Source organism: Berghia stephanieae, unplaced genomic scaffold (genome assembly GCF_034508935.2).
Source record: "Berghia stephanieae isolate SIO BIC M18660-M18661 unplaced genomic scaffold, UCSD_Bste_1.3 scaffold4, whole genome shotgun sequence".
NCBI classification, from domain to species: Eukaryota; Metazoa; Mollusca; class Gastropoda; order Nudibranchia; family Aeolidiidae; genus Berghia; species Berghia stephanieae.
Window position 1 is genome coordinate 202,117 of NW_027625288.1, and position 12,758 is coordinate 214,874.

A 12,758-nucleotide genomic window follows, 5' to 3' on the forward strand; every position below is an offset into this window, starting at 1 on the left:
TGCCGTAAAACCCTTAAAAACAAAAAAAAAAAACAACTTCCTTTTTACTGGCGATGATAGATCTTAATTTGTTGCCAGCGCCGTAAAACAGTTAAAAACAAACAAAACAATCTCTCTCTCTCTCTCTCTCTCTCTCTCTCTCTCTCTCTCTCTCTCTCTCTCTCTCTCTCTCTCTCTCTCTCTCTCTCTCTCTCTCTCTTTCTCTCTCTCTCACTCACTCTCTCACTCACTCCCTCTACTCCCCCCCCCCCCCCACTCATCCCTCGCATACTATATTTACCTATATTATTTCTTATTATTATTTCTTAATAAAAATGACATGGATCAAATCCATTGTTGTTCTGGGTGGGGATCCTGACCTCCCATAGCGGGCAGGGGGGGTACATACTAGTGCGGGGCGGTCCTTGGCAAGCTTAAGGACCATGGTCCTACGGTCCTTGGGAAATGAAGACCGCAAGGACCGGTCCTAGGACCGGTCCTTTTCGACATTGAACATTCCTGAGAGATTGTTGGAAATTCGAACCGGTTTGACCTTTCAGACCGTGGGATCGTTCATTCTTGAACCGTTAAAGACCGCTACACGATGAAAACCGTGGTCTACAGGAGTAAAACACACGGAGTAGTCACACTCATTTCAAATTGTAACCTAATTAGAGAAGAGGGTGATGCCTTCTTTATTTGCTCACCGTACTTCATTGTTACTTCGATAATTTAATAAAATTTGAAATTTATCCCCATTAACGGAGATAATGGCATCGCCCAAGGCATTGATCGAGTTGTTCGTGGCGTTGATACACACACGCAACTCCTACCCCCCCCCCCCCCCCCCCCTCCCCCCCACACACACATTAGAGGGCAGCGAGCATTGAAGAGTAAGAGAGAGACGTGAAGTTATAATAAGAGGGGGTGGATGAGGTAATAAGAGGGGTCGATGGTGACTTTTCGCCAGATCTAACCAAATCAGCTACCCATTCATTGCTGAGTAGACAGGGATTCAGAAAAAAATCGACTGCACCCAGGATCGATCTCTGGCCCTTTGCGTATAAAGAGAGTGCTCTATCAACTGAGCTATCGGGGTCCCCAAATATTCTATTGGACTTTTTTAAAATTCAGACGTTATAACTGGGTTTTTTTGAAGGAAGAAACTAATGAAACTCATATTATTTGATTAGTAAAAACACCAAACGAAATTTTAATATTATTGTATTATTTTAAATTATGACAACACTGCGATAGAAAGGAGTGGTGACAAGAGATGGACAAAAGAAAACAAAAAATCGGATTTGCTACTTGCTAGGTTCGACACACACACACACACACAAACACACACACATCTTTAGTAGTCACATACATTTCAAACAATAACCCATTAGAGAAGAGGGGTCATGCCTTCACCATAGATCATTGTCATTGCGATCATTATGGTGTAGTAAATTTTGAAATTTACCCCGTATAATGGAATCGTCCAAGGCGTCCGCCTCCTGTTCCCCCCATCTCACACACGAAAGGGCGGTTTGCGGAGTGGAGGTTGGTGGTCGTCTGCCTGTATGGTCGTCTGTGTCGTTTAGTGTATCGCAAAGGGGGGTGGGTGCGATTAATTAAGTGGGATGGGTGGTGATTGGTGGAAGATAAGCAACCGAAGTAACGAATCGCTGGGGAAGTAGTAGGCTATGGCGCGAGACCGTAGGACCGTGGTCCTTGCAAGGACCGCCCCGCACTAGTTGAAAGGTGATAAGAAGTGAGGACCGCCGCCGGTCTTCCCCTATGGGACCGGTCTTCGGTTCACAGCTAAAAGACCGTGGGACCGCGGTCTAGACCGGTCTTCAGCGCGGCACTAGTAGTCACATACATTTCAAACAATAACCCATTAGAGAAGAGGGGTCATGCCTTCACCATAGATCATTGTCATTGCGATCATTATGGTGTAGTAAATTTTGAAATTTACCTTGTATAATGGAATCGTCCAAGGCGTGCGCCTCCTGTTCCCCCCATCTCACACACGAAAGGGCGGTTTGCGGAGTGGAGGTTGGTGGTCGTCTGCCTGTATGGTCGTCTGTGTCGTTTAGTGTATCGCAAAGGGGGGTGGGTGCGATTAATTAAGTGGGATGGGTGGTGATTGGTGGAAGATAGGCAACCGAAGTAACGAATCGCTGGGGAAGTAGTAGGCTATGGCGCGAGACCGTAGGACCGTGGTCCTTGCAAGGACCGCCCCGCACTAGTTGAAAGGTGATAAGAAGTGAGGACCGCCGCCGGTCTTCCCCTATGGGACCGGTCTTCGGTTCACAGCTAAAAGACCGTGGGACCGCGGTCTAGACCGGTCTTCAGCGCGGCACTAGTACATACTGTGTCTTCTATCCCCTTATATCTGTTTTCCAACATGCTTTCTGTCTTTGTCTTGGAATGAGATTACTTGGTTTTGTCCTGGCCCTGGCCCGAGTCCTGGCTGGGAGGGAAACAGTCAAATGCATAGTTATTGTTTTGAGAGATGATATTTTTTTCCTTGTAAATAATCTCTCTGTTATGTATTATTATATTTATTTTTAATGTATGATGTAAGCATCTGAGTGTATTCCTCCTTGTTGGATTTTGTGCTTGTGTCCAGATGAGACATAGGTGATCTCAAGCTAAGTACATTGATGGTATGCTCTTGGAATCTACATCTGATCCCTATTTGTTCCCAATTCCCCTTTGTCTTACTCTCTCTTGGGTGCTTTAATTGTAATTCTAGAACATTCAACTATCCCATTTTCTTCCTTTTTACTGGCGCTGATATAACCTAAATGTGTTGCAAGCGCCGTAAAACCCTTAAAAACAAAAAAACAACAAATCCATTGTTTTGTTATCGGATTATTTTTTGTATTAGATTTTTTAGCAAGCTTTCATCTCCAGTTAGTGCTTCTGTTTACGACTTTAAAATAGATGTTTATATAATGAGCCCTTAATATCACGTTGAAAGGGCTTGACAGTCCATTAGTATGGCCATTATTGCCTATCCCCTTCATCTGAGAGCCGGTATTGATGTCTTGGTGAAGCTTTTATCTTGTGTCAGATTTCAGATGCCGCCATTGGGATCAAACTTCAGTTATTTCTCTTATTCACTCTGAACCTCGTGGCTGGGACTATCTGACCTCTCACAGTGGGCAAGGAGGTCACCTACTATGTCTTATATCCCTCTTTATCTGTTTTCCTACTTGATTTTTTTTTCATGTAATCTCAAACTAAATAAGCGGGTGGTTGGATGGGAGCATCACCCTTGAATCATATACCTATGATGTTCGCATGGGTGTACGATCTGATAGTGATGTCGTTTCTTCTTCTCTTTACTAGCCTATCCTGCTTCTTTGGTTTGTGATTGTATTTTTGACAGGGGATATTTTTTTTCTCCTGTAAATCTTCTGCCTGTTTGTTCTTGGTTATTTATAATTTAGCTTATGATATCTTTAGGTTATGATTTTGATTTACATTTGTACTATTTTTGTTGGATTGCTTGTTTTTTTGTTTCAGCGGTCTCTCATATAACCTCAATTGTGTTGGAAGAGACCTAAAGCAACAAACAAACAAACAAAAAATCAAACTAAATATACTGACATTGTGCTCTTGGAATCTACATCTGTTCCCGTTTTGTACCAATTCCCCTTTGACTTACTTTTTCTTGGGTGCTTAAATTATAATTCTAGAACTTTTACTATCTAATTTTCTTCCTTTTTATTAACGCTGATATGACCAAAATGTGTTGCAAGCGTCGTAAAACCAAACAAAACAAAACAAAACAAAAACAAACAAAATGTGTAGCTCATTGTTTTTGCTCTAGTGATGTCAGAAGTGATAAAAATCTAAATCCCTTGTCTTGCAACTTGGCTCTTATAAGATATGAAAACGTCGTTGTATGTCTGAAGTTTTATTGAATTGGCTAATCAACAAGTGCCTATTGGAACAAGAAATCGTCCATAAATTAAACAGACAAAAGCGACTGCTTACCACCCTTTGGATCGGACACTAGTATATTGCAAAGAGCTTTCCACTTGACCGAATCACCCCATCTACCAGATCACTGCTAGATAGACAAAAGGGGATCCAAAAAAACCCGAAATCCCACCCTCACCCAGATTGACACCAGGCCCGTAGTGTGTGAAGTAAAAAATAGAAATGAATACAAGAGCTTCCACAAAATTTAATAACCAAACACCGAAGGTTTCAGAGTCGTCCATCTGGTTTTTTAGTAATCTATGTGTGTTTTCATTGTTTTTTTTGTTGTTGGTCTTAGAAGGGTTTTGAGCTCGAAACGTTCCGTGTCTGGTAGTTTGTTCATTTTTTTTTTTTTTTTTTTTTTTTTTGAAGCTGTTTTATTCATTTTTATCGATTACTTTTTGCAGTCCGCGGGTTTTAGCAGCAGCTTGGTATCACTTTCACTTAATGTGTGAAGTGAGTGCTCTACCTACTGAGCTATCAGTCCTTCTTATCCAAATTATATCGCAGTCAAAGATATGACAATTTTAGTTGAGTGTGTTAGTCTTAGGGGAACCCTGTGCTTATGTCTGGATGAGACATTTAGATGATCTCAAACTAAGTACAATGGCAATGTGCTTTCTCTTGGAATCTACATCTGTTCCCTATTTGAACCATTCCCCTTTCTTACCTTTTCCTGTGTACTTTTAACTGTAAATCGAGAATATATGAGTATCCCACTATCTTCTTTTTTACTGGCGCTGTAATGACCAAAATTGTATTGCCAGTGCTGAAAACTGGGTAGGGTTATGACCTCCCATAGTGGACAGGGAGGTTCTTACTCTGTCCTCTATCCCCCTATATCTGTTTTCCAATTGCTCTCCGGTTGGGGTTCCTGACCTCCCATAGTGGACAGGGAGGTTCTTACTCTGTCCTCTATTCCCCTATATCTGTTTTCCAATTGCTTTCTGGGTAGGGTTCCTGACCTCCCATAGTGGACAGGGAGGTACTTACTCTGTCCTCTATCCCCCTATATCTGTTTTCCAATTGCTTTCTGGTTGGGGTTCCTGACCTCCCATAGTGGACAGGGAGGTTCTTACTCTGTCCTCTATTCCCCTATATCTGTTTTCCAATTGCTTTCTGGGTAGGGTTCCTGACCTCCCATAGTGGACAGGGAGGTACTTACTCTGTCCTCTATCCCCCTATATCTGTTTTCCAATTGCTTTCTGGGTGGGGTTCCTGACCTTCCATAGTGGACAGGGAGGTTCTTACTCTGTCCTCTATCCCCCTATATCTGTTTTCCAATTGCTTTCTGGTTGGGGTTCCTGACCTCCCATAATGGACAGGGAGGTACTCTACTCTGTCCTCTATCCCCCTATATCTGTTTTCCAATTGCTTTCTGTCTTTGTCCTGGAATGGGATTACTGGCCGGAGTCCTTTGCTGGGAGGGAAACAGTCGACTGTATATTTATAGTTTTGGGAGATGATTTTTTTTCCTTGTAAATCATCTCTCTCTCTGTTATGTATTGTATTTTTTGAACATATGATTTGTAAACATTTGAGTTTGTTCCTATTAGTATGGACCTGTGCTTGTGTCAGGATGAAACTTAGGTGATCTCAAACTATACACAAGGATAGTATGCTTTTGGAATCTACACCTGTTCCCTATTTGCGTCCTTTCCCGTTGTCTTAAATATCTTGTGCGCTTTTAATTGTAAATATAGAACTTTTTTACTGCCCCATTTTCTTCTTTTTCCTGGTGCTGAAATGACCTAAATGTGTCGCAAGCGCCGTAAAACCCTTAAAAACAAACAAAAACAAAACAAGTGCCGAAAAACCGTAAAAACAAACAAAAACAAAACAAGTGCCGAAAAACCTTAAAAACAAACCAAAATTTGTGTCACACCCATTTGGTCTTTGCTTTGAACCTGAGTTCTATTTTTCCACTGTACTGTGTAACCTTCATTTCAGCCTAGCTCATTTCACGTCGCTGCACTGCAACTTTTGCTTGGGTTATTCCAGTCATCCTTTGTACCGGACATTGTAGAAACATTGCCTGTTGGGAATGAATCATGGCAATTTAATTTAATTTTTTTTATTGACATTGAAATTTTGAAAAAGGAGGGAAAAGTGTCAAATTGAAAATGTAAGGAGGTGTGTGACGTCATAAGCTATGGCTATGGCCACTACCGCAGGGCAGTACCAATCTCATATAAACGTGGCCCACTGGAAAGACGGTTTAGAGGTTATAGTGCTGTAGCTGTCATCTGTTATTCCTTCCCATGATTGGGCCTCATCTTTGCTGACCATGTAAATAGCTCCATTGTTTGAGATGGCGTAGTAATATCCAGTGTCCGAATCTCTGCCTGTGATGATGGCAATCCGTGAACTGATTTCTGGAAGACATCAAGATCTGTATTTTATATTTGGATCTTAATTTGATATAAAAGAATTAATTTAATCAAATTGAATCCGATTTGTTCAAGCCACAATCTCATTTCCACTATGTAGATAAAAGTGCGGCCGATATCTCTATCAGAGTTTTAAAAAATCAAATAACAAAACTTGTACGTATCGGGATATCGACTAAATATTCTCAAAGCGTTTGACAATGATCACACCGGGCTCAACGCGCTCTACCAGGACCAGAGACAGCGCTGCCTTACACCAGAGAGGACTCTTCCATGCAAATCATTTCACTTTGAGTCTTGTTTTAACACGATGACCAGCTTGTTCTAAAGCCTTTCATTGTAGTTTGCTGAACAGCATTTCGCTTTTCTTGCTTGACAGGAATTCTGTTTAGTTACAAAAACACAAAAGGATTGGTGCTAACCTGAAATCCTACATTGAATTTTTTCCCGGTCGTCCCATTGTGTGGCTTAAATCTACTGGACTACAGATATTATCAGAAAAGAAAACCAACTGTCTTCAGCTTACCCATATATCTGGTAGGATTCCGCAGCTCTCTGTAACAGGAAGAAAACGTAGGTCCAGATCTGGCATCAGATGAAAGTCACATAGAAATGTTATGTACAGTCACATAGAAATGTTATGTACAGTCACATAGAAATGTTATGTACAATCTCAAATAAAATATTTTGAATATTGTCAATATTATTGACTCCCGTTAAAGAATTTTAAAACTTCTCAAAGAACTCCAAAAATGTAAGACATCTAATAAATCATTTTTCGGACACGAATCAAATTTTCAGTTAATATGTTGACAAAATGATATAGTCCTGTCGGTAGACTTGTGAAATTGTAGACAAAATGATATAGTCCTATTCGTAGACTTGTGAAACTGTAGACAAAATGATATAGTCATATTCGTAGACTTGTGAAACTGTAGACACAAGGATATAGTCCTATTCGTAGACTTGTGAAACTGTAGACAAAATGATATAGTCCTGTCGGTAGACTTGTGAAATTGTAGACAAAATGATATAGTCCTATTCGTAGACTTTTGAAACTGTAGACAAAATGATATAGTCCTATTCGTAGACTTGTGAAACTGTTGACACAATGATATAGTCCTGTCGGTAGACTTGTGAAATTGTAGACAAAATGATATAGTCCTATTCGTAGACTTGTGAAACTGTAGACAAAATGATATAGTCCTATTCGTAGACTTGTGAAATTGTAGACAAAATGTTACAGTCCTATTGGTAGATTTATGACATTGTAGAAAACAATTATATAGTCCTATTGGTAAACTTGTGAAATTGTAGACAAAATGAAATAGTCCAATTAGTAGACTGGTATTATTGTAGAAAAATTAGTTTAGTCCTATCGTTAGGTTAGGGGGGTTTTATAGACAATATGGTGTCGTTCGAATCATATTCTGGTGTAATTGTTGACAAAATGATATATTCCCATTGATAGGCTGGTAAAATTTTTGACAAAATGTTATGGAGGATTAGAAAAGTGAAATTTGGAGACTTCTACTTCTATGTTTTGTATAGAGTTCCATCCGTTCTTTTCAACGGGGGGTTAAATTCTTGTCAAACTTTAGGCAGAATTTTTACCTTATAATGAATTTAACATCATTCTGAATTGAGGTCTGAGACACAAATGGAAACTAGAAATCATGGATCTGAATACCCATTCTCACCTGCGTCGTAGAGACTTAACCATGAATCTAGGTACCCGTTCTCACCTGCGTCGTAGAGACTATACCATGGATCTTGGTACCCGTTCTCACCTGCGTCTTAAAGACTAAACCATGAATCTAGGTACCCATTCTCACCTGCGTCTTAGAGATGCCTCACAAAGAATCCCTTTGCTTTGAATTCTTGTGATGGACTCAAAGTGGGGAACTGGAAATAAATATTGGGTTGTCTTATACATCAATCAATCAATCAATCAATCAATCCATCAGCCAATAAATCAGAAAGGGGAGGGGATGTGAGTTTAATGATACTCTAAAACGATTGGATAAAACTCACAATAATAAAGATTTTAAAGCAAAAACGATTCTAATATTAAATAACACGTTTACACTAGTTTTATAGTGGTAGCCCCCCCCCCCCCCCCCCATCCCATAGTGAGCAGGGGTACAAACTGTCTCTTCTATCCCCATAATATATCTGTTTTCCAACATGCTTCCTTTCTTTGTCTTGGAATGAGATTACTTGGTTTTGTCCTGGTCCTGGCCGGAGTCTTAGCTGGGAGGGGAAACAATCAAATGCACAGTTATTGTTTTGGGAGATTATATTTTTTCCTTGTAAATCATCTCTCTGTTATGTTTGTTATTTTGAATGTATAATGTAAGCATTTGAGTGTATTCCTCTTTGTTGGGTTTTGTGCTTGTGTCCGGATGAGACTTATGGGTGATCTCAAACTAAGTACATTGATGCTCTTGTAATCTACATCTGATCCCTATTTGTCCCCTTTTCCCTTGTGTCTTACTTTTTGTTGGGTGCTTTAATTGTAGTTCTAGAACTTTTTACTATCCCATTTTCTTCCTTTTTACTGGCGCTGATATGATCTTAATGTGTTGCAAGCGCCGTGAAACCCTTAAAAACAAAAAACAAAACATATTGGTAAATGGCACGCGATATCAACGATGGAAAAACACTTTCGATTTTTACTTGAGCTTTTTATATAGCAAAAAATCCACTAAACGTGCTCTGGGTGAGAGAGGGATCTAGAAATGACTTTGGGTTTGAAACGAATATTTTTGTGTTCGTGGATAGCTCACACGGTAGAGCCACGCTCTCACCTGCCAGGCGGAGTTGTCGTACCAATAAGGTCGCAGGTTCAAACCCCACCACCGCCGCGAAAAAAATTTTTATTCTCTATTGTCTTCTGGCACTTTTCTACTCACTTCATATCTTGCTCTAGGCACTTTACAGAGTCGCTGACCAACAGCACCACGTAACATGTAGAAAGAGCCATGACGCCTGTAAGGCGATATTACATTTTTTTTCAGGCAGAGACAACGCTGTTAACGGCCAGGTTCTCATTTTACACTTGAGTACAATAAGAGAATGTGAGTAAAGAGCCCTTTCCAAGGACCCAACTATGCGCCGGGCGAGGCTTGGACCCAGGACCTTCAGATTCGAAAGTGAGTGTCATACATATTATCACAAGACCACCAGGGGCGGTTGGTCACATTGTATTTAAGGCGGCACAAATCCGAAATACAGAATCAAATTTTATTGGTCTAGTTAATTTAACTAAATTTGACCTACTTTGTATGTGTGCGTGTGTGTGTGTGTGTGTGTGTGTGTGTGTGTGTGGAGAGGGGGGGTATTGCAATTGTTTGTCTTTATGTTTGCATATGTGCGTATATTTGTGTGTGCATGTATGTGTGTGTGTGTTAGAATATTAATGAGACATACTCACAAAAGAGCATCAATTATCTTGTACAAAACGTGTCTGTTAACTTTCACCTGTTCATTATAACGACTCACAGACGCAGCATGTCCTGTTTCCAACTGATTTCTTATATCTACAACGTTGAAAAGTTTATATTTAACAGCATCTGTGACATGGCTATTTGATTCAGAATGTTTCTTCAGTGCCTGAGAGATGTGCGCAATATCACTGAATCCTCCTGTTGTCCGTTTTAGCTTACATCACCAAAAATCAAGCAATAAAAACAATGAAGCGTTTTACGGCTTTCACTTACACTGGCAGTAAGCCATTCAACAGTTTAAAAATAATCATTAAATCGGCGCTGACTCCCCGGAGTGTTAGAAACTAAGTTAAAATTCACTGGTTTGTGTGGACCTAAATCTTTCACCACTATTTTCTCTTGAGGGGATAAGTGTCGAAATTGATTTTCAATTTAAAAATCAACATGATTCATGATTGATTACAAATTACAGAAATAACTTTTTAAAATAAAATGATTCAAGAAATCTTTCCAAAGATAAAAACAGGTAGGTTTCATAAACAATGACAACAGCGATAAGACATTTTCTCTGAATACTAACGGTATGACACACAACTTTAGAATAATTGAATTTAAAAATCCACATTAAATTCCAAACGCAAAGCACTTGTTAACTTCATACACAATCAGCGACATCTTTATAATTATACTATTATTAGACAATGCACACAATACAAGTTACGTAGGGATCGTTGGGAGTGTGCGGGGAAAGGACTCCGTGGGGTCAGGGATTTTTATTTATAGTACCATGGGGCTCTTCTCGGTGCATACTTTGTTTAATGTTCTTTTTGATATTTAATATATATTTAAGCAAAACCAACAATGATAAAATATATATTTATTGCCATTCTCTTCATCCGTATATCTTAGTGAAGCAAAGCCTCTTCTTTCAGTGATAAAACTGATAGGGTTTTAATTTATCCCAAGTAGGACCTCAGGGCGTGCATCGCTAGATTGGCCGTCTTGGCCTAATTATTTAAGCAGTGAAAGACAATAGTTAGTTGGGGAGGGAGGGTGGAGGGAGATTGGGGAGTGGTAACACTAACTTTCTTCAAGGTACAACAGAGTATAGGATAAGGACAGGACGGTCAAACGAAGACTGGCTCATATAAACAACAAAAAACGTCCCCACCATACCACACCCGCCGCTCATTGTCACCCCGCGCAGGCAACGGGGGAAAGATGAAACGTGCCGATTTGACGCCACCTTCGCGGAGCGACGCACGAGTCATCAAATATTATATTCAAAACAAAAAGCAGTATGTGCTAAATTTTTAATTTTATCAAAATTTTAAAATTGAAGGTTTTTGTTTGGTTAACATGCTAATCTACGGAAAATATAGGGCGGCACAAAACAACTTCGCTCTATTGACCGACCGCCAGTGATGACCACATAGCCGCCGAAAAAAAGCTATAATAAACGAGAATATAACACTTTAGCTGCTTTTTTTTTCTTCAAAAGACACCAATTTTCAAGCTCATTAATAATATTTCCATATCATTAACCACTTAGTAGATAAATTATATCTTTTAAAATAAAAAAAAAGACACTTGCCATCCACAAAAGCCTGGCATCTCCACATTTCTCCACAGGGAACGCATTTGGTTGGCCAATATCCTGTGACGTTACAGGAACATGCCCCAGCGAAGCAACTTCCTGTTGACCCCCACGTGATTCGCTGTGCTGAGAAGGAATACGATTAAATCCAATAATATGTATTTTGAGACAATATATTTCATTCCGGTTTAAATCGCTTATTGGAATATACTAGGACATAATGGTGATCGGTCTCTTACCGATTTTGACGAGTTGGCAGATTGACTTTTACCTTTAAAAAAATAGCATGTATAGATAATGAAAAATGGAAAAGCTGCAGGACCTGATGCCATAACAATTGAAGCCTTGACTGGCCTGGGTGAATGGGGGATTGAATTCATCACAAACCTTCTAAGTCAAGTGTATGACACAGGAAAAATGCCAACTGATATGAAACGATCCATTTTTATAGCACTACCAAAAAAGCCAGGGGCAGTTGATTGTGAACAACACAGAACTATTAGCCTAATGAGCCACCTCACAAAAATTCTTTTGAAGATAATTTTACTAAGAATAAGAAATAAAATACGACCTGAAATTGGGGAGATGCAATTTGGTTTTGTTGAGGACAAGGGTACCAGAAATGGAATATTCACATTATCAATGCTGATGGAAAGATGTATTGAAGTAAATAAAGATCTGTATATGTGTTTCATCGACTATTCAAAAGCCTCTGATAAAGTACAACACGAAAAACTATTCAAAATTCTATCATCCTTGGACATTGATGGTAAAGATTTAAGAATATTACGGAATTTGTACTGGGAACAAGAAGCGGCAATGCGTGTTGACAACGAGCTAAGCAGTTTTACACCTATTAGAAGAGGAGTTAGGCAGGGGTGTGTTTTGTCTCCAGAGTTATTCAACCTCTATAGTGAAATGATATTAAGAGATATCGAACATAAGAAGGGGGTGTGTATTGGAGGAAAGAATGTAACAAATCTGAGGTATGCAGATGATACGGTTCTACTGGCAGAATCTGAACATGAACTACAAGAATTACTGGATGTTGTAGTCAGGAGTAGTGAAAATATGGGACTGGAACTGAATATATCTAAAACAGAATGTATGACGGTATCTAAAAATAATAACCCACCAGCCTGTGTAATAACAAGCAGAGGACAAACAATACAACAAGTTGAATGTTTCAAATATTTAGGCTTCAATGTAACATCCAATGGAAAATCAGATTGTGAAATAAAGAAAAGAATAGGTATGGCGAAGAATGCATTCAACCAGCTGCATACAATTATGAAAAACAGGAATATTAGCATGAAAACAAAAATCAAAGTCCTGGATTGCTATGTACTGTCTGTG

General features: G+C 39.4%; 1 protein-coding gene and 1 long non-coding RNA gene across 2 annotated transcripts in view; one reads left to right on the forward strand and one right to left on the reverse strand.

Annotated features, from left to right (window-relative positions):
- Window positions 1–335: 335 nt before the first annotated feature.
- Window positions 336–3,684, forward strand: LOC144961760 (uncharacterized). Its single transcript, XR_013643271.1, has 2 exons — window positions 336–380; window positions 2,337–3,684. It is a non-coding gene; the product is annotated as an uncharacterized LOC144961760 (long non-coding RNA).
- Window positions 3,685–6,153: 2,469 nt separating this feature from the next.
- Window positions 6,154–12,758, reverse strand: part of LOC144961764 (uncharacterized) — a 22,501-nt gene continuing 15,896 nt past the window's right edge. Inside the window, exons 8-11 of the mRNA XM_078894851.1 lie at window positions 11,400–11,528; window positions 8,192–8,261; window positions 6,883–6,941; window positions 6,154–6,341 (exon numbers count right to left, since the gene is read on the reverse strand). Coding sequence (XP_078750977.1) covers window positions 6,154–6,341; window positions 6,883–6,941; window positions 8,192–8,261; window positions 11,400–11,528 — 446 coding nt within the window. The remainder of the gene's footprint in view (window positions 6,342–6,882; window positions 6,942–8,191; window positions 8,262–11,399; window positions 11,529–12,758) is intronic.